At 57.8% G+C, this 24,338-nt stretch overlaps 2 protein-coding genes across 3 annotated transcripts in view; both read left to right on the top strand.

The window, feature by feature from the left end:
• The first annotated feature begins 1,202 nt into the window (after nucleotides 1-1,202).
• On the top strand, nucleotides 1,203-6,977 carry CTDSP1 (CTD small phosphatase 1). 2 transcript variants are annotated; one of them, XM_072813552.1, is made up of 7 exons: nucleotides 1,203-1,499; nucleotides 2,861-3,009; nucleotides 3,443-3,544; nucleotides 3,660-3,716; nucleotides 4,299-4,391; nucleotides 4,517-4,702; nucleotides 5,265-6,977. In XM_072813552.1, the coding sequence occupies exons 1-7, from the start codon at nucleotides 1,433-1,435 to the stop codon at nucleotides 5,391-5,393; spliced, it is 783 nt and encodes a 260-aa protein (XP_072669653.1). In that variant the 5' UTR covers nucleotides 1,203-1,432; the 3' UTR covers nucleotides 5,394-6,977. The 2 variants fall into 2 exon arrangements, with proteins under 2 accessions (XP_072669653.1, XP_072669654.1); XM_072813553.1 differs by having other exon boundaries at nucleotides 1,212-1,499; nucleotides 3,440-3,544.
• An 8,530-nt stretch (nucleotides 6,978-15,507) lies between these two features.
• The window catches only part of VIL1 (villin 1), a 25,705-nt gene continuing 16,874 nt past the window's right edge, over nucleotides 15,508-24,338 (top strand). Inside the window, exons 1-6 of the mRNA XM_072812886.1 lie at nucleotides 15,508-15,652; nucleotides 20,629-20,714; nucleotides 20,902-20,976; nucleotides 21,850-22,046; nucleotides 23,335-23,443; nucleotides 23,600-23,710. Of these exons, the coding sequence (XP_072668987.1) occupies nucleotides 20,640-20,714; nucleotides 20,902-20,976; nucleotides 21,850-22,046; nucleotides 23,335-23,443; nucleotides 23,600-23,710 (567 nt within the window). The 5' untranslated portion in view covers nucleotides 15,508-15,652; nucleotides 20,629-20,639. The remainder of the gene's footprint in view (nucleotides 15,653-20,628; nucleotides 20,715-20,901; nucleotides 20,977-21,849; nucleotides 22,047-23,334; nucleotides 23,444-23,599; nucleotides 23,711-24,338) is intronic.

Genomic DNA, 24,338 nt, shown 5'->3' with positions numbered 1-24,338 from the left:
GTGTCCGCCAGGCCCCGGCGTCAGGCTTAGTGTTTAAGCCGCGAAGCCAGCGTAGTAAGGACACGGGGGAGAACTCGGTGGGGCCGAGACACAAAGCAGAACCGACCCCGCCGACCGCGCGGCGCGTCACACGGGAGCCTCCCCCGGGAAGGGTCCGCGTGGAAGTGCGGGCCGCGCTCCAGCCGTGGCCCCGCGCCCCGAGGGGGCGGGTGCTCTACATCGTACCAAGAGCTGATGTGTGTGGACCCCCCACCCCCCCCCCGTCAGGAACGGGGCCCGCAGGGACTCAGCGCCCCCTGCGTGCGGCCCCCGCGGGACCCTCCGCCCCGATGATTACCGAGTGGCAGGCGTGGGCGGCAGAGGGAGGGTCTAGGAGGGCCCCTCGGAGAAGGTGGCTTGTCGTCGAGGGCAGTGGGATTTGGCTCCGTAAAGGGGCTGGAAGCGCCTTCGCAGGCAGAGGGAACAGCGCACACGACGGCCCTGCGGCACAGGGGAGCCTGGTGCCCGGCCGTGGGCGCAGACGCGCGGGGCGCCAGGTGGGGCAACTGCGCGAGGTCCGCAGGGGGCACTCGGGGGCAGGGGTCATTCTCGCGCCCTGCAGATCCGGGTCACCTGGCCCCGAAAGGGCGCGGGGTGGGGGGGGTGGTGTTGACCGCCACAGTCGGGCCAAAAGGTCGGCTCTGCGGCTCTGCGCAGCCTGTTGGAGCCGGCAGCCAGCCTTCCCGGGCTCGGGGCTTTCCTGCCCGGTGGCGCCCGCAACCACCGAAGACCCATTTCGCAGCCCAGACAGCGTTATTCCCGGTCCCCAGACGGGGACGCCGAGGAGCCGCTAGTGCCGGGCCCCCGCGGGCGCGGAGGTGGAGTCGCGCCGCCCTCGGGCTCTACCCCGGCGCGGGCGCTCGCGGCGGGCGGGGCGGTCCCGGCCCCCGGCCCCCGGCCCCCGGCCCCGGGCCCCCGGCGGGCTGCAACCGCGGGCCGGGTGCCGGTCCTGCCACGCAGCCGCAGAGGCTCGGCCCCGCGGGCGGGCGGCAGGAAGCGAGGCGACGCCCCCTGGAGCGCGGCAGGAACCCGGCCGGGCCCGCCTCCCCGCCAGCAGAGCCCAGCCGCGCCGGCCCCAGCGGTGATGAAAGCCGCGGCCGAGTCCAGGTCACGCCGAAGCCGTTGCCCTTTTAAGGGGGAGCCTTGAAACAGCGCCCGGGTTCCATGTTTGCATCCGCCTCGCGGGGAGGAAACTCCATGTTGTAACAAAGTTTCCTCCGCGCCCCCTCCCTCCCCCTCCCCCTTAGAACCTGGCTCCCCTCCCCTCCGAAGCTCGCGGGGATCCCTCCCTCCCACCCCTCCCCTCCCCCCCGCGCCCCGATTCCGGCCCGAGCCGGGGGGGAGGCCGGGCGCCCGGGCCAGAGTCCGGCCGGAGCGGAGCGCGCCCGGCCCCATGGACAGCTCGGCCGTCATTACTCAGATCACCAAGGAGGAGGCGCGGGGCCCGCTACCGGGCAAAGGTACTGGGGCTGCGCGGAGGGGCTGCAGCGCGGCGGCGGCGTGGGCGGCGGAGGGGGCCGAGACCTGCCGGGGCCGCTCAGCTGCCCGCCCGCGAGCGAGCGGGGACCGAGTCTGAACTCCCGAGGCTCAGAGACGCGGGGCGGGGCCTGCAGCCGCTGGCGTCCCGAGTACTCGAGGTGGGGAAACTGAGGCAGGGGTAGAGCGTGGGCTCCTTCCGGGCCTCCCGGGCTGGCACTGCGCCGGGCCCGACAGTCGCCCCCTCCCCCCATTGGCGCCCATGAGGCTGGGAGGTGGGGGGGGCTGAAGAGGGCGCCTTCGGGCCACCCGCTGAGGCTCCGCCCCGGGCCGCGGTCCGGCTGGGTCGCCGGAGGGGGCGCCGAGGTGACAGCGGGCGGGGGAGGGCTGGGAGGATCTCCCGCCAACACTCAGCTACGATCCCAACAAACTTCCGCGTCACGCGTGGAAGCGCTGAGCCCCTCGGAGGCCCGGGAGTGGGGCAGCCCTTCAAGGGTCGCAGGCGCGCCCACGGGGAGCCCCGCGCGTGGGGCTGAGCACCCGGCCCGGCTGCGGGCCCCGCGGGCGCCGCGCCCGTGCACACGCGCCCCGACCCGGTAAGCGGTGCCGCCCGCCTCGGCCGGGCCCCCGGGGCTGGAGGGCTCGGCTGGGGGTCTGCCCCTCCGCGGCCCGGGGCGGACCCCAGAGGCCGGGAAGCCCCTCCGGGTCCGCCCCGCTCGGGCCCGGGGCCTAGCTCCGCCCGAAGGCAGGGGCCCGGGAGAGGGGCGGTGGAGGGTGGGCCCGTCAATCAGGCGGCGGATGCCCGGCTCTAGGTCGGAGGTCTGGGCGGGGCGAGGGCGGAGGAGGCGGGGCCGGCAGATGGCTGAGGGACACTGGCAGGGGCCCCCACTCCCGGCCTCTGGGCCCAGCCTTGCTGAGGACTTTGGACCCACGTGGGCGGAAAGGGTGGGAGGAGCGCGGGAGTGGACGGCGGGGCCCCAGGCCCCAGCCCTCCTGGGTAGGGGCCCCACCGAGCAGGGGTTGCGCGCGTCCAGGTGGGTGTCCAGGTGAGTGTCCCCAGTGGGGCTCATCCCTCAGCAGCGATGAAGGCTGGGAGGAAAAGAGAAGGCACTCTACGTGGGCCCCTTCCAGGCGGCCCACTTCCCGATGAGGGTGCCTTTGTGCCCACGCTGGGAGGTTTTGTGGGGACTCGAGGGGTGGCCTGGAGTCAAGGCTGCCAGGAGGGTCTGAAGCCATGGCGGTGGATCTCTCTGGACGGAGGGGGCATGGCCAGACCCTCTCAGCGCAGGGGTTCGCACCTGGGCACATATACGTGACACCCCCACGTTGGGTCTCCCTGCTTCAGGTGAGCAGAAGTCAGCAGCTTCTCAGAAGCCCCGGAGCCGGGGCATCCTCCATTCGCTTTTCTGCTGCGTCTGCCGGGACGATGGGGAGGCCCTGCCTGCGCACAGTGGGGCCCCACTGCTGGTGGAGGAGAACGGAGCTGTCCCCAAGGTGGGTGATGGCCAGCTGGGAGCTGTAGGGCCGGGCACCGGGGCTCAGCCTGGAGGAGGTTTAGAGGAAGGATCTTTTCATGACCCATTTGCAGGCCCTGTAGGATATGGAAGAAGGTGACCCCCCCCCAAAGCCCTAGACCCGCCCTCCAGGCCTTCCCAGCCTGGCCCTGAATCCCCCAAGACTGCCACCCAAGTGAGGGCCCCTCAACCAAGGGACCTCTGGATTTCCCCCATAAGATGAAAGCCTTTCTCTCCCTTGGTTTCCCAGGTGGGGAAGTGAGGCCCAGAGCCAAGTGGCCTGCCCCAGGCTCCAGTTGGCAGGGGCAGAGCTGGGAAGGGGGTGGTGTCTCCCCAGGTAGAGGGCTGGGGGAGAAGAAGTGACCGGGCCTTGCGGGAGGTGCCCCCAACTACCTCGCCCATCCCTGCAGCAGACCCCAGTCCAGTACCTGCTCCCAGAGGCCAAGGCCCAGGACGCGGACAAGATCTGTGTGGTCATCGACCTGGACGAGACCCTGGTGCACAGCTCCTTCAAGGTGGGCCCTGCCCAGCAGCCCGCAGCCCTGGGGTCTCGGAGAGGGCCTGCCCTGGACTTGGGGGTGGGTGGTCTCTGCGGGCCCCGCCCCAGCAGCTCCTTTTCCCCCCCCACAGCCTGTGAACAACGCCGACTTCATCATCCCTGTGGAGATTGATGGGGTGGTCCACCAGGTGAGGGGCTGGTGGGGGGGGGAGGCGGCGGGCTTGGCATCTGCCTTCCAGACCCCAGGCTCCTCTCATCAGTCCTGAGAACCCCAGGTGGGACTTTGGTAGATGCGGAAAGCAAGGGCCCCAGAAGGTGTGAGACTTGCCCGAGGTCACGAGGTCCCTCAGGGACTTGGCCCACCTCCAAGGCCTGCAGGGAGTGGGGTTCCTCCTCGGCGCCCCCTTGCCCCACGTTGCCCGGGACCCAGTTCAAGTAATTCAGGATAGGTTGTGTGCTGTCCAGCCTGTTCTCCATTACTTGGCTCGGGGGCCGGCGCCCTGCAGCCTTGGGGCGAGGGGGCTGCCCCCAGGCCCCTACATTTGGCTAAGGCGGTGGTGGGGGGAGGGGAAGGACTGGGAATTAGTGCTCCCCCATGAGTAGGACCTGAAGCTAGACTTTGGAGGTTCGTTTTGAATCCTCTTCTGGAAGGACAGTTGGAGTGCCCCGCTGGCCCTGGGACCAGTCCCCACCTGTGCTCCTCTGCCACCCTGCCCTGCCCCTCCCCGTGGGCCCTGGGCCTGCAGGCCCCTCACCTGTGCACCCCCTAGGTCTACGTGCTGAAGAGGCCCCACGTGGATGAGTTCCTGCAGCGAATGGGCGAGCTCTTTGAGTGTGTGCTGTTCACTGCCAGCCTTGCCAAGGTGAGCCCCCCATCCCCGCCCCCCAAGGGCTCCTGGGGCCACCGGCCTTTCCCCACCTCCAGCCTGCAGCCGGATGGACCCCTGGGTCCCCTTGGGCCTCGGGTGACGCATGTCCCACTCTGCAGTATGCAGATCCAGTGGCCGATCTGCTGGACAAGTGGGGGGCCTTCCGGGCGCGGCTGTTTCGCGAGTCCTGCGTCTTCCACCGAGGGAACTATGTCAAGGACCTGAGCCGGCTGGGCCGAGACCTGCGGCGGGTGCTCATCCTCGACAACTCGCCCGCCTCCTATGTCTTCCATCCAGACAACGCCGTGAGTGCCGGGCAGGACCGGGTTGGGGGCCGAGAGCCAAGGTGAGGGTCCGGCCACGGGGGCCCCCTTGGCCTCCCCGCTGCCATGCTGGGTGGTGTCCGGGGCCTGGTGCCCTCCTGGTCCTCCTCCCTGCCCTGAGTGACCTGTGCCTGCCACCCGCTCGCCTAATCTACCCACCGCTGCTGCTTTTCATACCTTCTTGATCATTCGATCCACTTGCTTGTGTGAAGAGGGGGCCCAGCCTGCCAATTGTGACCTATTTAGTGGGTCACAGAAATAATTCGGCGGGTCCTAGTTGGAGGTTTAAAAAAAACAAATAGAATAGAAAACATCAGTGTGCCTTGCATACAGAAGGGTTAAGTGTCATTTTGTACAACTCTGGCTTTATTGTGCATAAACGTGACTTACTGTGGGCTGCCGTCAAAATGGTTGAAAGTCATGGGTAAGGGGCTTCCCGGGAGTGGGGCAGGTGGCCCACCAGGCAGGGGTGCTCAGGGCTGGCCTGGGCATCCTGCGCCCAGAGCCACCTGCCCTCCTCACGGGCCTGCATCCATCTGCCCAGGTACCGGTGGCCTCCTGGTTTGACAACATGAGTGACACGGAGCTCCACGACCTCCTGCCTTTCTTTGAGCAGCTCAGCCGCGTGGATGACGTGTACTCAGTGCTCAGGCAGCCACGGCCCGGCAGCTAGTGAGGCGCCCCGGGGGCCAGGACCTGCCCCTGACCGACGCCCACACCCCTCACCCGTGGACTTTTCCTGAAGAATCCTGAGCGGCCACGGCCGCCACCTCAGCGTCACGGGGAAGTGGGCCCTCCCCAACTGTCCAGCTTGGCTGCGAAGGGGACAGCCGGCCACACGGAGGCTGATGAGCCTCTGGGCCCCTGTGTCTGTGCCTTAGTGCCTTAGAACCTCCTCCTTGGGGGACCTGTGGGGTCCTGTGTGCCACTTCCCCCTTTTGTCTTCTCTCTTTGCTGCCATGTTTCTTTGCTGCCAAATTGGGCCCCTTGGCCCTTTCTGGTTCTACTTGGGGGAGGGGCAGGCTTCCTGCTGCTCTGTGCCTCGGGGGGCCCCCCCAGCCTGGGAATGGTGGACACCCAAGTGCCTTGCGTAGAGCCCCTGTCCCTGCCCGGGTTCCAGGGCCGCAGTCAGTGGGCTCTTGCCTGGAACAGTCTCCAAGTGGCTGCAGTCTAGGCTGGTGGGAGAGGACGCAGTCTCCCCACCTCCTCCCTTGGGATCGATACAGCCCCCCCCCCATCTCTGCCTCCAGGGCAGGGAGGGGAGAAAATCTGTTACCACTTGTGAAGGGTTCCGGGTGTGTCCTCTGGGACCAGAGTCCAGCCTCTCTAGGCTCATCAGCTGCCAAAGGCTGCTCCCCACACCAAGCCCTGACCCCTCACATCTGCCTTGACCACCCCCCAAGGCCCTTGGGGCTTGGCTCCCCAGCTCCTCGTGGGGGCAGAGGCAGGACCCCTTTGTGGTGCCATATAAATATGTATATGTGTATATAGATGTTTAGGGAAAGGGGAGAGGGAAGAGCCGGGGTAGAGACACCCCCCTTCACCCCTTTCCTGGACCCATAAATTGCGGGGAGGGAGGGAAAGGATTTTTACATTTTTTAAACTGCTATTTTCTGAATGAAACAGGCTGGGCCAAGGGGCCCCAGGCCCTGTCTTCTATCCCTCACACCCTCTTTGCTCCAATTTATTCATTAATTCAAAACACATCAGCACCTTCTCTGTGCCCAGCACTGTGCTAGGCCCACCAGCTGAGTGTGTGTGGGGGGTCTCTGCACCCCATCGGTGCCTCCCCCACCCACTCCATTCACCGGTGCCTTTAGGGGAGCTGTAGGAGGTGGGACCCTTCTTGTGGGGTTTGGGGGTCTCCAGGAAGCCTGGCCAAGCTGTCCCCCCTCCACTGTGCCAACCCACCCCTGTGGACTCCGTCCCCCGCCTCACCCCCTGCTGGCTGGGGGCAGCTCCCAAGACCTCCTGCCTTCCAGCTCTGACTTCTGTGTCTGGAACCCCTTCCCCAAATGCTGAGTCTGGAGATCTAGGCCTTGGGCTCTGCCCACGGCCTAACTGTTAAGGGGACCCACGTACCAGTGCCAAGGGGGATGTCAAACGGAGATCTCCTTGCCCCTCCACCTCCGAGAACTGGGGGCGGGCGGGCGGGAGGACAAGGTTGGCCGGAATCGGTGACCTTCCCTTGAAGTGCCTTCTCTGTGACTGAGTGCCCCACGGTATGACGGGAACTAAAGAGAAAGCCAGAACCCCATCCTGCCTCTGTGGTCATTAGGGGGCACGCTGGGGGAGCGCTTGTGTGTCCTCCCCGAGGGGCGCGCGGGGAGGGAGCGGCCGCCCTAGGTCCCGGGGCTTCAGGTGTGCGAGGGCGACGTGGGGCCGCGTGCGCCCCTCCCGGCCTCGGGCAAGTGCAGGGGCCCCCCAGGCGGAGTGCTGGGCGGGGGGGGGCTGCAGGGCGGCCGCGCCCCCAGGGGGCCCCTGCCGGGTACTTGCAGGCAGGCGGGAGGGGGGCCTCCTGGGAAGCCCAGTTCGGCCGCGGAGGCGTCCCGGTGTCCCGGAGGCGGCGGGCGGGCGCCTGCCCCCCCAGCCCCGCGCTGCCCCCGCCCCCGGCGGCCTCGGGCCCCTCCCGGCCGCGCCCCTGCACGAGCCTCCGGCCCACTTCCTGCCCCCGCCCCTCCGGCCCTGGCAGCACTTCCTCTGCAAAACCGGGCAGCCCCGGGCCCCGCAGGAAGTGCCCTCCCGGCCCGCCCTCCCCCGCTCCCCGCGGTGGCCGCTAGAGGCCTCCCCGCCTCGCCGACGCCGCCCCCGGGGCTGCGAAGATGGGGGTCGGGGCCGTCCACCCGCCTCCCCGCGGCGCACGCGGCCTGCCCTGGCCCGAGGTGGTGTCTGTGCCCCAGCGCCGCCCGCCGCACCCCCCACCCCCACCCCCACCCCCGCGGCTCGGGGATCCCCCCCCAGGCCCGGGGCAGCGTGCGTGCAGCGCCTCCCTGCCCTCCCCCCGCGCCTGGGAAGAGCATCCCGCGGCGCCCATCAGCCCCACTCCGCTCGAGCCCCCCGGGGGTGAAGGCCGCCCGGCCCGCCTCTGCCCTCCTCCTCCCCCCTCTGACCCGTGGGAGGTCCTGCCCTCCCAGCACACACCGGTTACCCCGGGATTTGCATCCCAGTGGATGCAAATGACACGCCGGGGAGTCAGCTGGGCTCCGGGCTTTGAACTTGACCACAGCCAGCCTCTGCCCACACAGCCGGCACCCACACAGTTCAACTCAACCACACGCATCCGCGTTGGCTGGGTGCCAGGCAGGGTGCCAGGACCCAGGGACACCCCATGACTGGGCCCTGCCTCTGCTCTCAAGGAACTCACACTCCAGGGCAGAGAAAGACACCTGAGCAGACTAGAACCTGACCTGCTGCGGCGCAGTGAGGAAGAGAGAGAGAGACTGGAAGGTGGGGAGGTGGGGGGCGCAGGGGACGCCACACCCCACCTGGGAGGGCCCGGGAGGTCTGGAAAACGCTTCCTGCTGCCTTGCGGCTCAGAGGGGTTTGGGAAACAGGAGCAATTCCGGGAACCGGTGACCTAAGCAAGGAGGTGCACAGGAGAGGAAGCGGAAGCATCCGAGGACAGCCACGGAAGGGAGCGTGGGAAATGAGAATTTGGGGATGGCCCACAAGGGAGAAAGGATGGGAAGCGTTGGCGCGGACAGGAGAGGCCAGAGGATGTGGGTCTTCCGGGAGTCCACGGGCGTAGCCCTCTTGCGGGGCGGTGGGTGCCACCGAGGAACACCCAATAGGAGGGCGCAGTGCTCAAAGCCAGCAGCTGGATTTTGGAACCTAAACCTAAGGGTGCAGGGACCTGAGACCACACGGGGAGACTACAGCCGTGATCCCAAGCATGGGGGGCAGAAGCCTGAACTCAGGCCGAGGCGGAGTGAAGCAAGAAGAGGATAGAAGGGATGAATGTGGGAGACGAGATAACCCTGGGGGAAACTGTGGCTGCTCGGCCGGGAGGGTGGGGGGTGGGGGCAAGGACGCTGGGCTGGAGGAAGGCGTTGGAGATGTCAGCTGTGAAAACGTATCTAACGGGAGCCTGGTGTGGGCAGATATTCACTATTTGCTTGTTACACACACAGGAGGAGAGGGTGCAGGGAAGGGCACCGATAAAACACTGCTGCCAGGCGTGTTGAGCTGCTATAACCTCTTTGGACAGCAATTTGACGACATCTATCAAAGTCATTTTTGAGGGGTGGCTCAGTGGGTTAAGCGTGCCGGTCGATTTTGGCTCAGGTCATGATCTGGGGGTGGTGAGATCAGGTCTGCCCTCCGGGCTCCTTGCTCAGCAGAGAATGTGCTTGAGATTCTCTCTCTCTCCCTCTCCCTCTGTCCACCCCCCATGCTATCTTTCTCTCTCTCTCTCAAATAAATACAGAAATATTTAAAGCATTATTTTTTAAATGCAGATGCCCTTTGATCCAGCAATTCCACTTTTAGGAATTTGTGCTGTGTATAAAATGTATGTACATATAAACTAGTATGTATATGGGTACTAACTGCATCCTTGTTTGTAACAGCCAAACACTTGAAATAACCTAAGTGTCCATCAGTAAGGGACTGGTTAAATAAATATTGCTGTATCTAGAGCAGAGAATACCGTGCAGTCTTGAAAACAAACGAGTTGGAACTATTCAAGCAGATGCAGGATGATTTCCCAGACAGATGACTGGTAAATGAAGCAAAGCAAGGGTTCTAACAAGGGTGATGGTGTATTTCCATAAAGGAGAAATACAAAAACACACACAAATATATACTTGCTTATACTCCAATTGGGCACACAAGAAATGAGAACTGTTGCCAATCCAGGGAACAGGGCTTGGGGGACTAGGTGGGAGTCATCTACCATGGAAGGGACACATTTTATTACACATCTAATTTGAATCCTTTCACCAGACATATTTATTAATTTTTAAAACTAAAATCACTCTTAAAAAAAAAAAACTAAAAATCAGTTTAAAATTTAAAACACAGGGGCACCTGGGTGGCTCAATGGTTGAGGACCTCCCTTTGGCTCACATTGTGATCCCAGGGTCCTGGGGATCAAATCCCACATCAAGCTCCTCTCAAGGAGCCTACTTCGCCCTCTGCTTGTGTCTCTGCCTCTCTCTGTGTGTTTCTCATGAATTAATAAATCCAGTCTTTTAAAAATAAAACCCAGGATCCCTGGGTGGCGCGGCGGTTTGGCGCCTGCCTTTGGCCCAGGGCGCGATCCTGGAGACCCCGGATCGAATCCCATGTCGGGCTCTCGGTGCATGGAGCCTGCTTCTCCCTCTGCCTGTGTCTCTGCCTCTCTCTCTCTCTCCCTCTGTTACTATCATAAATAAATAAAAATTAAAAAAAAAAAAAGAAATAAAAATAAAACCCAGCTTGCTAAATATAATATCAAAGATAGAAATCGTACATTCTATTTCTTTCCTTCGAACATTCATTGCATGCCTACCACATACCCAGCACTAGGGTTCAGCAGTGAGCTAAGCAGACACAGTAGGGAAATGTAACTACAGGGGCTCAGTGGTTGAGCATCTGCCTTTGGCTCAGGTCGTGATCCCAGGGCCCTGGGATTGATTCCTGAATCGGGCTCCCGGCAGGGAGCCTGCCTCTCCCTCAGCCTGTGTCTCTGCCTCTCTCTGTGTCTCTCATGAATAAATAAATAAAACCTTAAAAAAAAAAAAAGTAATTACTTTTTCTGTAATTACAGAATGAGTATTACAGAAGAAGTAAAAAGTGGCAAGTAAGGAATTTAAAACTGTTGTGCTTCTAGTGCCAAACTGTCACCTCGAGATGACTTTCTAATTGCAAAGGGGAGAATGTGCCTTTACAGAACCCAATCAAGACTTGTTTTTTTAATATTTTACTTATTTATTCATGAGAGACACAGAGAGAGGCAGAGACCTAGACAGAGGGAGAAGCAGGCTCCCTGTGGGGGAACCTGGTTTGGGACTTGATCCCAACACCCCGGGATCACACCCTGAGCCGAAGGCAGAGGTTCAACCGCTGAGCCACCCAGGCGTCCCTAATCAAGAATTTAGATATATTTTTGGTTTGTGGACAATAGTGGAGGAAGAGGAACAATTGAGTAATACACAGGGAAAGACAGACAAATCCGCAATGTGAACACAGGACAGGACATGTGACCTTGACTCGGGTCAGTCAATATCAAGAAAAAAGCTGGGGGACTGTTTTAGGTTTACAAAATACTGAAAAGATGTAACATTCACAGGGGATGCTTGATCTTTTTTTGATCCTGAGTCAATAAAACCAGGTGTTTACATCCTTGTGGGACCAATTGGCAAAAAAAAAATTTTTTTTCGATTTTATTTATTTATTCATGAGAGAGAGAGAGAGAGAGAGGCACAGACATAGGCAGAAGCAGGCTCCATACAGGGAGCCCGACATGGGACTCAATCCCAGGTCTCCAGGATCATGCCTTAGGCCGAAGGCAGTGCTAAACCGCTGAGCCACCCAGGCTGTCCCCAAATTTTTCTTTTTAAATATTTTATTTATTTATTCATGAGAGACACAGAGAGAGAGAGAGAGAGAGGCAGAAACACAGGCAGAGGGAGAAGCAGGCTCCTCGCAGGGAGCCCAAGCTGGGACTCGATCCCAGGACTCCAGGATCACACCCTGGGCCGAAGGCAGACACTACACCAATGAGCCACCCAGGGATTCCCGAATTGGCAAAATGTTAATTATGGACTGGATAGAAGGTGATGTTAGAAATTATTGCTAATATTCTCAGGTGTGAAAATCATATTACAGTTATGGAAATGTCTTCGCTCTTAGGATACATGTGACAAATATTTTGGGCTCAAGGTTCATGATATCTACAAATCACTTCTCAGTATAATTATTTCCATTCATTCTCGAACCCTTGAGTATTGAGTATTGTACTGTTGTGCTATTATTTATACTTTTCTCTATATTTGACATTTATCATAATAAAGAAATCGGAAATGACTTTTTAATACATGTGTTCCTCCAATAGGAACCCTCCTGGATTGTTGGTACGAATGCAAACTGGTGCAGCTGCTGTGGAAGACAGGATGGAATGTCCTCAAAAAATTTAAAATTGAACTACTCTATGACCCAGTAATCACACTATTGCATATTTACCCAAAGAATACAAAAACACTACATTAAAGGATCTGTAAGTTCATTGCAGTCTTATTTATGGAGCCAAATCATGGAGGCAATCTAAGAGTTCATCAACAGATGGATAAAGAAGATGTGGTATATATATATAAAATGGAGTAGTACTCAGCCATAAAAAGAATGAAATCGGGCAGCCCCAGTGGCACAGCGGTTTAGCGCTGCCTGAAGCTCAGGGAGTGATCCTGGAGACCCTGGATCAAGTCCCGTGTTGGGCTCTCTGCATGGAGCCTGCTTCTCCCTCGGCCTGTGTCTCTGCCTCTCATTCTCAATCTGTGTCTCTATGAATAAATAAATAAAAAATCTTAAAAAAAAAGAAATCTCGCTATTTGCAACAACGTTGATGGAGCTGGAGAGTATAAATGCAAAATAAGCCAGTCAGAGAAAGACAAATACCATATGATTTCAATCATATGTGAAATTTAAGAAAAAACAAATGAATAAAGGGGGAGAAAGAAAGGAGACAAGCCAAGAAACAGACTTTTTTTTTTCAAAAGATTTATTTATTTATTTCTGATAGACATAGAGAGAGAGCAAGAGAGAGAGAGAGAGAGGCAGAGACACAGGAGGAGGGAGAAGCAGGCTCCATGCCGGGAGCCTGTCCAGGACTCCAGGATCGTGCCCTGGGCCAAAGGCAGGCACTAAACCGCTGAGCCACCCAAGGATCCCCAAGAAACAGACTCTTAACTAGAGAGAACAAACTGATGGTCACCAAAGGGGAGGTGGGGGGGAATGGGAGAAACCGGTGATGGGGATTGAGGAGGGCGCTGGTGTGAGCACTGGGTCATGTGTGGAAGTGTTGAATCGCTATGTTGTACACCTGAAACAGATACAACACTGTATGTGAACTGTACTGGAATTAAGATGAAAAACAGAGGCACTGGGATCCCTGGGTGGCTCAGCGGTTTAGCACCTGCCTTCAGCCCAGGGCCTGAACCTGGAGACCCAGGATCGAGTCCCACGTCGGGCTCCCTGCATGGAGCCTGCTTCTTCCTCTGCCTGTATCTCTGCCTCTCTTTCTGTGTCTCTCATGAATAAATAAAATCTTTTAAAAAATTAAGTTTAAAACAAACAAGCAAACCAAACCTATGTTATTCCAAAAAAATCTTGAGGCTAAATTAAAAGGCAAGAAGCGAACTGGAGAAACTGCAGCATAAATGACAGATTACCAACCTCGATACATTAAACACAAACAACTCAACAAATTAACTAAAAATTCACAAAAGAAGACATAGCCAGTAAATGTATCTTAAAATGGTCTATTCTATGGGTAATCAAAATAACATAACGCGCCCAATAACTAGTTTCTTTTTTTTTTTTTTTTATGATAGTCACAGAGAGAGAGAGAGAGAGAGAGAGAGAGAGGCAGAGACACAGACAGAGGGAGAAGCAGGCTCCATGCACTGGGAACCTGATGTGGGATTCGATCCCGGGTCTCCAGGATCGCGCCCTGGGCCAAAGGCAGGCGCTAAACCGCTGCGCCACCCAGGGATCCCAATGACTAATTTCTTTTCGGTGGTCAGATTGACAGAGATTTTCTTAAAAGCTGAGCCCGTTGCTGGGGACAGTGCAGAGAAACAGGCAGTCTTCTGTGCTGTAGGTGATACTAGAAATTAGTGTGACTTTTCCAGAGGCCGATTTACCTGTTCACATCTTTGATCCAGCAATCCCAACTTTAGAAGTTTATCTCGAAGCAATAATAAGGGATACAATCGAATGGCAAAGGTTTAGCAATAAGAGGGGCGCCTAGGTGGCTCAGTCAGTTAAGCATCTACCTTAGGCTCAGGTCATAATCCTGGGGGCCGGGGATGGAACCCCACAGTGGGCTCCCGGCTCAGGGAAGAGTCTGCTTCTCTGCTTCTCCATCTCCCTCTGCCCCTCCGCTCCTGCTCGTGCTCTCTCTCTCAGATAAATAAATAAAATATATTAAAAAAGATTTAAAAAATAGATTTAGGGACAGCCCCAGTGGCTTAGTGGTTTAGCACCGCCTTCAGCCGGGGGCATGATCCTGGAGACCCAGAATCGAGTCCCACGTCGGGCTCCCTGCATGGAGCCTGCTTCTCCCTCTGCCTGTGTCTCTGCCTCTCTCTCTCTCTGTGTCTCTCATGAATAAATAAATAAAATCTTAAAAAAAGATTTAGCAATAAGAATATTCACCATGACATTCTTTGTGGCATCAAATAAATGGCAATAATTTGGAAGTCCAGTAATGAACCATCGGTTACATAAACTCTGCTACCTAATGGATTATCAGGAGACAATAAAATGCAGTTGTGAAATAATATATAACATGTCACAGTAAAAAGGATAGATAGAAAAGTAGTTATGTACATGTAGTACATACACACAACACAGGTGCTCGGAAGAGACACTCCAAAATAAATCACTAACTGATTTATTTGTAGGTCATCTTTGTAGTGAAATTATAAATGAATTTTTCCTTTCCTTCGTGCCTGGCTGTATAATTGAATAAACACAGACTCCTTTTTTATTCACAAAAAAAAAAAGAAGTCCTTTTAAAAAACAGAGTAGCACCTGCCATGTGTTTATTCCTCTTACCAGACTGTTGGTGAGCATGCTCACACGTGCTCCCGTGTGCACACACAGGCCTGCAGTTGTTCTCCAGACCTCTGGGGAAGGTGTGGTCAGGAGGAGGGGCTCCCCTCCAGAGGACCAGGGTTCAGGGATGACTGGGGAATTTCTGTAGGGGTCAAGGTTGGGAGGCAGCTGCCCAAGGTGCGGAGTTTGTAGGCAAAATCGACTTCAGAGCAAGAGCCATCCCAGAAAGGGTGGCATCTGTTTCGGGTCATCAGTGAGATGGGCCCTTCTAGGGTCAGGGGTTGAGAATGGAAGCCTTGGCTTCTGGGAGAAAGTAGCAGAGTCCAAAGGCACTGGTTTATGGCAGCTAATAAACACTCCAGATGGAGACAGTGTGCCTGAAGGGGGTGGGGGGCAGGACAAGAAGAGCACCTGTGCCCCCTCTGAGCATGCTAAATAAAAGAGACCTTTAGGGGTGCCAGGGTCTCTTCTGTCTAGGAGGGGCTGCAAGTGTGAACCCCTGGCCCTGGATCCCTAAGCCCCGCCCTAAAGGCCATTTTCCCAGAGAACGAGGGAGGACCCCCGAGCCTCCTCATTTGGGTTTTTTTTGTTTGTTTGTTTGTTTTTTAATTTTTATTTATTCATGATAGTCACACAGAGAGAGAGAGGCAGAGACATAGGCAGAGGGAGAAGCAGGCTCCATGCACCGGGAGCCTGACGTGAGATTCGATCCCGGGTCTCCAGGATCGCGCCCTGGGCCAGAGGCAGGCGCTAAACCGCTGCGCCACCCAGGGATCCCAATCATTTGGGTTTTTTAGGAGGAAGGGTCCAGGCTTCCCTGGGCAGTGCTGTCCACCTGCAGTGAAGGCCTGAGCCTTGGGCAGCTCACTGTCCCTGGGAGCTCGCTCACTCAGAGCCAAGGGTGGGGCCCATTGGCTCTGTCTGTCAGACTGTCGCTGGGCTCCACTGGCTCCCAGGGACCTGGCGGGCACCTGCCTCCCCACCCCCTCACCCTCTCTCTCTTTCTCTTTCTCTCTCACTCTCTCTCTCTCTCTCTCTCTCTGGGGCCCTATCTTCCCTTATATGGTGAAGGCAGTTCCTGGGGGGGGGAGTGAGGACAAAGGTCGATCTCCTGCAGCCAGCTTGCCACAACTCCCTGAGACCTCCCAGGTGGCAGCTGCCTCCCCCAGACAGGTAAGGCAACCCTGCGGGACTCGGGGTGGGGGGGGGACAGTAGGTGGTAGGAGAGGACCGGACAGGGGCCCCGCTTCTTGCTGGCAGCGTAGGGCCTCCTGGAGCACCTTGGAGCGGAAGGGAGGGAGACGCTTGGCATTCTGGAGCGTCTGGAAAGAGCAAGGAGCCCGCTGTGGCTTCCTGGGCCTCCAAGGAAAGAGCTGTACGGGTTCCAGTCCAGATAGCTGCTCTTTCAGGCCCGCACCTGACACCGCCCCCAGCCCACGCGGGTGTCAACCATCCCCACTGCCCTGAATGGGGAGGGTCTGGAGACTTTAGATTTCAAACCTGGACACTCCTGGGCACACCAGGACTAGTTGGAGGCGACTCTGCCTCCCCTTCCCCCGCCCACCGGTCTCTTTGCCCATTTGTTCTTTTATCTGAAATCATTCCTTTCTTTGTGTCGCCTTGCCCTCCGCCGCTCCGGGGCCTGGGCGCTCTGAGATGGTGAACAATAGCCACCAGGCATTGAATGAGCAGAGAGGGGCAGGGGGCCGGTGACCGCCGGGCCAAGCACGCTGCTCTGTCCAGTCTTCGCCCTGCCACCAGCCGTCACCTGGCTTTACCAGCCACTGTGGCTCCATTTAACTGAAACGGGTGGAGGGGAGGAGGGAGCCAAGTCCAGACCAGGGTTTTGGGACCTCCCGTCCACCTCTTTCCAGAAAGCCTGCAAAGGCATTCCAGGTCTGCGGCTGGCAGTCTGCAGGCTGGGATGCTGGGGTGTGTCCTCCCTCCCTGCTTCCCTGGGCCTGGGGACTGGGGAAGCAGCAGGATGTCCTGGGTTCGCATCCCTGTCCGGTTCAGCATGCCTGGGGACTGGGAGCCATGACAGCACCCCACAGGTCTCTGAAGCCAGAACCCTGAAGGCAACAGGGGAGCAGTTAAGAAGGGAAAGATGGGACCCGGGGGGAGCAGGAGCCCTAACTCCCACCAGGACTCCAACATGGTCCACCCCTACCATTCCTTAGTTCTTTTTTTTTTTTAATATTTTATTTATTTATTTATTTATTTATTTATTTATTTATTTATTTATTTATTTATGAGAGACACACAGAGAGAGAGAGAGGCAGAGACACAGTCAGAGGGAGAAGCAGGCTCCATGCAAGGAGCCCGATGTGGGACTCAATCCCGGGTCCCCAGGATCACACCCTGGGCTTCAGGCGGCGCTAAACTGCTGTGCCACCGGGGCTGCCCCCATTCCTTAGTTCTGTCTTTAAACTCTGCAAATATTTGTTGAGCACCTACTATGTGCTAGCGCTGAGGGCTACACAGACAAACTGTCTAGGGCCTTGACCTTGGAGACCTCAGATATATTTTTTAATTTTTTAAAGATTTTATTTATTTGTTCATGAGAGACACAGAGAGAGAGAAGCTGAGACACAGGCAGAGGAAGAAGCAGGCTCCATGCAGAGAGCCCGATGCGGGACTCGATCCCAGGACCCAGAGATCACGCCCTGGGCTAAAGGCAGACGCTCCACCGCTAAGCCACCCGGGCGCCCCTCAGATTTATAAACAGATGCTTTCATCACCCTGTGGTCAGAGGGCCAAGAGAGGCCTGGGGCCAGGATGCCCCGCAGCCCCTTAGTCTAGCCTGAGGATTCTTGGGAAGGCCTCCTGGAAGAAGTGAGAATGAAACTAAATCTAGAGGAACATGTAGCTGTTAGGAATCAGAGAAGGAAGGGGGGGAGGGCGCTTGGTAAAGGGAAAGCAGGAGCAAGGGCATGGGGACCGGGAGAAGCAGCCTGGGGGCCAGGCATCGAGCAGAACAGCATCACTAGGAGGCAGAGCCTGGCGGGGAGAGGTAGGGGGTGTGGCGGGGGCAGGCTGGAGAGACATTCAGGTGGACAGAGGGCCAGGAGACGGAGGGGTTCAGGGTGCTGCTCAGATAGCTGACTTTGGGGTCTGGGAGTAATGGTGTCTTTCCTTGAGCAGGGGACAGAGAATACCAGGGAGCAGGAGAGAGGGGGGCACCCAGAGAGCTCAAGTTGAGGGGGAAGGCAGTGCGTATCCCAACCTGGGGCCATGCTGTGTGGGCACGGGGGAGCGAGGAGCCCATCATCCTCCCGCGGGCTCAGGAGCCCCAGCCTCTCTGGGGAGGGCCCTCCAGGGATGAGGGACAGAGGCCTCTGCTCTGAACAAGATGGGTTAAGAGTAGGAGCAGCTGGAGAGTGCCCAGGAGGTATGCTTGGAGTATGAGCTCACCTCTCAGGTCCACCCTCCTCAGGATCCCCTGCACCCCACGCCGGTGGGGGGCGGGCCACCTTCCCCTTTCAGGCTGCTGGAGGCCCCACATCCTGGGTTTCCTCTAGGGAGGGAGCATGTGGCTTATTCAAGTCCCTGCTCCCCCAAATCTCCACTCATCTGATGGGCAAGAAGGGCCTCCTCCTGTCCACCCTCGATTCCTCTTGCTGCTCACTCCCAGGATCAGAGCATGTCCCTAAAGATCATCTAGTTGACCCGACCATCCCCCCACCCAGAGATGAAGAAGCGGGGTTCGTGTTCATACAGCTAGCGAGTGCCAAAGAGTCTGTCTTGGAGAAAGGAAGACGTTGACCAAGGTGATAAATGAAGTAACACAGGAAACAGGTTTCTCCTTTGTACCTGAATTAGTCCTACTGACCCAGGAGTCCTGGCAACCCTCGTAGAGGGGCCACGGCAGACAGGGGCATCGGACAGGACCCAGGCGCAGGGGGGCTCCTACAAGCACAGTGAGGGAGGGGTTCCTACAGGCACAGAGCTCTGGTCCCCCAATCTGCGCTAATCAGAGGCTGGGCAGGGAGACTTTGCCCCAAACTCCGGAAAGCCAGGGAGAGAGGTCACCCCTCAGGACGCAGAAGAGGGAGTTTCCCAGCAGTAAAGGGCCAGGTCCTTGTTCCAAGAGGTGACTCAGAGTCAAGGTGCCATGAGAGATTAGATAGGGAGGTTCCAGGCTGTCAGAGCATGAAGCCTGACCCTCGGGGCCACATGACCTTTCATTTATTGCTTGTCAATTCAAGGAGTATCCAAGGAGCCTTCCTGGAGGGCAAACTCTGTGCCAGGCGGGGAGGTGGGCTCGGTGGGGAATGGGGTTGGCCTCCAGCCTGATGGGGAGAGGCAGGAAACCAAGGATGAGAGTAACTGGGGACAAGCCAATCTCCACCCTGGCTCCTATCAGGGTCTCTGGGAAGTTTTTTGTTTTAAAGTTAAGAGAGAGAGAGAGAGAGAGAACCTGAGCTGGGAGGGGCAGAGGGAGGGAAGCAGATTCCAAGCTGAGCATGGTGCCCAGAGACCGACTTGGTCTCAAGACCTTGAGATCATGACCAAGCCTCGGACGCTTACCCGACTGAGCCACCCAGGCGCCCTTCCCTGGGCAGATTTTAAAGCACCCATGCTCCGCCTCCCAAAAGGCAGAAAATAAAGTACCCAGGCCTGGGCCCCACCCAGCCTAATTAAATCAGAATCCCTGGGGATAGACCTGAGCCGCCTCAAAGCCTTGGTAGTGTTTAAAAGCTCCTGAGGGGATTCTGATGAGCAGCTGCAGCAGGGACCAGAGCTACAGGTGAAAATGGAATGAGCCATAAAAGATACCACAAAAGCAGCTTGGGGAGGCGAGGTTTCTCTCAGCTCCATGGGTGGAGGCTGGTTCACCCTGGGAGAGTTCACTCTGTCTTCCACCCACCCATCCACCCACCTCGCCAAGTGCCCACATGGTTTTAGATGCTGGGGGCTCAGGACTGAGCAAACAGGGTCCCCACCCTTGTGGGGACTGCATCTTGAGAGCCACCTGAGCAGTGATAGAGGGGTGTCCGGGGATAGCGAGGCGGGACCACGAAACTGCTGTGTATGCTTTTTTCTACTGTTGTAAAAATACACGTGAGATTTAGCATTTTAACCAAAGTACACAGGTCAGTGGCGTTCAGGACATTCGGGATGCTGTGCCCTACAACCATCACACTGTCTAGTTCCAGGATTTTCTCACCATCCCAAATGAAGCTCTAGGCCCACTAGTAGGCTGGGCCCTCTCCCCTCCCTCCAGCCCCTGCCAGCCCCTAATCCGCTTGCCATGGGTATGGACTTGTCTGTTCTGGATGGTTCATATAAATGGACTCACACAACAGGTGGCCTTTTGTATCCAGTATCTTCCACGAAACATAATGTATTCCAGGGTCATTTGTGTTGCGACACATATTAGGGTTTCATCCTTTTTTTACAGCTGAATATTCCATTGTGGAGATATAGATAATAGATTTGTATATATGCCATCTTTTGTTGATGGATATTTGGGTTGTTTCTACATTTTGGTTATTGTGATTAGAGCTGCTATGAATTTCAAGCACAAGGTTTTGTTTGACCACCTGTTTTTTCTTTTGGCCTTTATTTATTATTTGTTTTCCTTTTTTTTTTTTTTTTTTTTTTAAGTCTGTATGATTTTTTTTCCCCCAGCCAGCATGGCTCTGTAAAAAAATTTTCAAAAAGAAAAATTGTTTGGGGGATCCCTGGGTGGCTCAGTGGTTTAGCGCCTGCCTTAGGCCCAGGGCGTGATCCTGGAGTCCTAGAATCGAGTCCCACATCGGGCTCCCTGCATGGAGCCTGCTTCTCCCTCTGCCTGTGCCTCTGCTTCTCTCTGTCTCTCTCAGTCTGTGTCTCTCATGAATAAATAAATAAAATCTTAAAAAAAAATTGTTTGGGGCTAAAGAGTGGGGGGCTTTCTTCAGTGGGTAATAGGAAGTCAGGGTAGAAGTTTGAGCAAGAGAGGGACAAGACCCGAGCTGGGTGGGAAGGCTGGAGGCCGGGTCCTCCGCAATTCGGGGGCCAGGGTGGGGAGAGACCCCTCTCCTCCCAGGGCCCCTGAGCCCTGGCCTCCAGGGCTGTTGGGAGCTCTCCAGGGCTGGGATGGAAGGGCAGCTCCTGAACTGCCCCCAGATCCTCAGCTCTTTCTCCCACACCCCCTTCTCCAGGCTCATCCGCCATGACCAGACTGACCACCCAAGTCAAAAACTCGCTCAACATCACCACCCCCGGGGTGCAGATATGGAGGATCGAGGTGAGGCCTGCCGGGGTCTGTCAGGGGGTGGGGGGCTCTGCAGGTTGGGATGGGCTGAGGGAGAGAAGGTGCCTGAGATTCCCTGACTGTCCCCCTCTCCGACCTCTCCCTGGGGTCAAGGGCAGCGGGGCAGCTGGGGGTTCTGGGTGGTCCAGGGCAGCCCCTCTGAGCTCCTTCCTCTCCCTAGGCCATGAAGATGGTTCCTGTTCCTTCCAGCACCTTCGGTAGCTTCTTTGACGGTGACTGCTACATAGTCTTGGCTGTGAGTTGGGGGTGGGCGCGGGAGGGGCTGCGGACAGCAAAGGTCTCTGGCTCAGAGGGACAATCTGAGGCTGGGGGTGGGAAGGGGGCTGGCCAGCTCCACCCCTGGACAGCATCTGCTGGGTGTACCACCCAGGTACCACCCAAGTACCACCCAGGTACCAACAGGTACCTGGCCTTTAGCGGCTCTGCAGAGCCAGAGATAGAACAGGCTCTCGCCGCCCTTGGCTCCCTGAGCTCCCACCTGAGCTGAACTCCTTTGAGTTTATAGTCTTGGGGACCCTCTGAGCCAGTAGGATGTTACCCTACCTCAAGTCCACGTTTCCGAAATCCATAGTCCCCTCTGTATCACCATCATGGTTTGGGCCACATCTATACTATTAATGTGCTTGTATTTGCCCTCATATTGACTCACTTTTCAAATTTAAATCCATATTTTTAAAAACATAACTCTGCCTCATTATCCTAAGCGGAAAGGGGTGTCCCATGTCACAGACAGAAAGCAGCTATAAAACATTCACATCATCCTTCCGTATGCACATTTGTTTGCACACCACCTGAGCACCTCGCCTCTGACGGGGCCCGCACATCACTTCGGGAAGTGCTGCTATCAGCCACCAACTGCTTTCCAAGCCGAGATGTGCAAGACCCAGGGGGAAAGCCACTGGCCCCGTGTCTCAGAGAGTCTGTGGCGGAGCTAGGGCCAGTACGCTGGGCTCCTGACCGCCAGGGCCGTGCACTAGACGCCCTCCCCACCCAGCTTGCCCGTGGCCCAAGCCCATGTGTGTGGGAAACCATGCAAAGCAGGGAGGCGGGCAGAGGCCTGTGGGAGGCCAGGGCCTCGGGCACACCGCACACCTGCTCTCCTCCCTAGATCCACAAGACGGGCAGCAATCTGTCCTATGACATCCACTACTGGATCGGCCAGGCCTCGTCCCAGGACGAGCAAGGGGCGGCTGCCATCTACACCACACAGATGGATGACTTCCTGAAGGGCCGGGCTGTCCAGCACCGGGAGGTCCAGGGCAACGAGAGCGAGGCCTTCCGGGGCTACTTCAAGCAGGGCATTGTGTACGGAGGGGCACACCACCAGCGGGGTGGGCGGGGGCTGGGGGACCAGGGCCAGGGAGGGGCAGAGCTGGGGCCACAAGGGGGTGGCGTTCTGGGGTGGGGAGACCTACCATGGGCTCTGGGAGACTTTTGTTCTTTGTGCTTCCCCACCCCCATTTCTGTTCCTGCGCTGTCCTTGGTCTTTATTCCTCTGGGTGGCCATTCTGAAAGTCTGTGCACCATAAGTTTTGTAAATCACCCCCTCTTTGAATGTCCTGGAGAGCCCGGTGCCAAAGCAGGCCTTCCGGGGCATCACATCAAGTCTTCCCTGTGGCCAGTGGGTGAATGATTGCTTCTCCATGCTCCAAAGCAGGGCTTTCACACTAAACACCCAGATTTCTAGCTTTTCCTGAAAAGTCTGAAGACCTGGTCTCTGGGCTTTGCCCATGGAAACACACACTCAAGAGCCAAGTTGCTCCTGACCAGCAGGATAGGCCAGAAGCTCTTCACTTAGCCACAGTCCTCACCCCTCCCTTTTGTCTTGCTCCTCTTCTTCCCACACTTAGAGCAACAGTCCACCCCTTTGGGGCATTAGAGCTGGTGCCTCTCCCGGCTTAGCCTTCTTGGACTGCCCTAACAAAATGCCTCGGAACGAGTAGCTTAAACAACAGGGATGAATGTTCTCACACTTCTGGAGGTTGGGGAGTCCACGAAGGTTCCAGCTAATTTGGGTGCTACTTCCTGGCTGGCCGACAGCCACTCCTCACTGTCCTCACACGGTGAAGAGAGTGAGCAAGCTCTCTGGAGTCTCTTCCTTTGAGGGCTCTAACCTCATCACAGGGGCCCCAGCCTCACAACCTCATCTAAACTTCATCAAAATCTCCCAAAGACCCCAGGTCCAAATCCCACCTCCCTGGGGTTAAGGCTTCAACATAGGAGTTTGGCAGGGGACACAGTTCAGCCCACAGCATCTCCCCTCTTCCCCTTCCCTTCAGCCCCCTGTCCTCGGCAGGCCTTTCACACTTCCACAGGGGCGGGGAGGGAAGGCTCTGGGGTGCAAACTTTAAGGAGGCTGAGGAAGGTCACGCACATGCAGGCAAAAGCCCAATCTGGAACTTGTGTGACCTTGAGAGCGAGGGCCTCAAAGCTGCAGCTGTGGCATGTCGTGCACCTCATCCTAGTCCCGCGCCAGCCCTCAGAGGGCCCCATGCAGCCAGGCACCCAGGCTGTCATGCCGCCCCCCCCCCCCCCCCCCCCCCCCCCCCCCCCCCCCCCCCGGCTTTCCCTGCTTAGCTCCCTCTCTTCGCAGGATCCAGAAGGGGGGTGTGGCTTCCGGCATGAAGCAAGTGGAGACCAACTCCTACGAGATCCAGCGGCTGCTGCATGTCAAGGGCAAGAGGAACGTGGTGGCCGGAGAGGTGGGCCCCGGCCAGGGCCCTGGGGCATGGCCTCCTGTCTCCCCTCCCAGCCTGGGTGGAGGGCAGAGGCCTAGGAGGGGTGTGGGTGGGAGGAGGCGGGGAAGGGACGATGCCCTGGGGCAAGTCTCTGACTGCGCCTCCCCCCTGGCGCTCCAGGTGGAGCTGGCTTGGAAGAGTTTCAACCGCGGGGATGTTTTCCTCCTGGACCTGGGGAAGCTCATCATCCAGTGGAACGGGCCCGAGAGCAACCGCATGGAGAGACTCAGGGTAGGCCGGGCGGCACCACCCGTCTCCCCCATCCCACCTGGCCTCACCTGCCCCCCACACCCGCCCCTCCCCTCTCCCTCCAGCCCACCTGCCCCCAGGTCCCCAGGCCTCACCACCCTAGGCCACATGTTCAGAGGTAGATCCGAGTGTCTGTGTGTGTGTTTGTGTGTGTGTGTGTGTGTGTGTGTGTCTGGAGGCGTGTCAGGCGTGTCAGGGTTGGCGTGTGTTCTCTTGGCTCATCTGCCCTGGCTCTGGCCTCCACTGGCCGTCGGGTGGGGGAGACAGACAGGAAGGCAGCAGCTGAGAAGTGAGGGGTGAGCGTGGTCCTGGGGGTTCTGGAAAGGCTTCCGGGAGGAGGTGGGCTGGGGAGGCGAGGGCCCTAAGGCAGAGGGAAGTGGCCGGTGGGGGCCCTGCCAGCACAGCCAGAGCACCAGGGGGGATTACAGGGAGCTGGGAGGGGAGAGGGGTCTGGCTCTCGGGGGTGTTCTGGGTTGGGTTTTGTTCTCAGGGCCTGGGAGGTCTGAAGGGCGTTCTGACTTCTGATGGAGAAGGGGTGCAAGGGATGGTGGGGACACAGGGATCCCAGTGGCCACCGGGGCAGGGGAGGAGGTGCCCCGCCCCTCCTGAC

Source organism: Canis lupus, chromosome 36 (genome assembly GCF_048164855.1).
Source record: "Canis lupus baileyi chromosome 36, mCanLup2.hap1, whole genome shotgun sequence".
Classification (NCBI taxonomy): domain Eukaryota; kingdom Metazoa; phylum Chordata; class Mammalia; order Carnivora; family Canidae; genus Canis; species Canis lupus.
The sequence above is the reverse complement of the archived record's forward strand: the minus strand, read 5'-3'. Positions and strand labels throughout refer to the sequence as shown.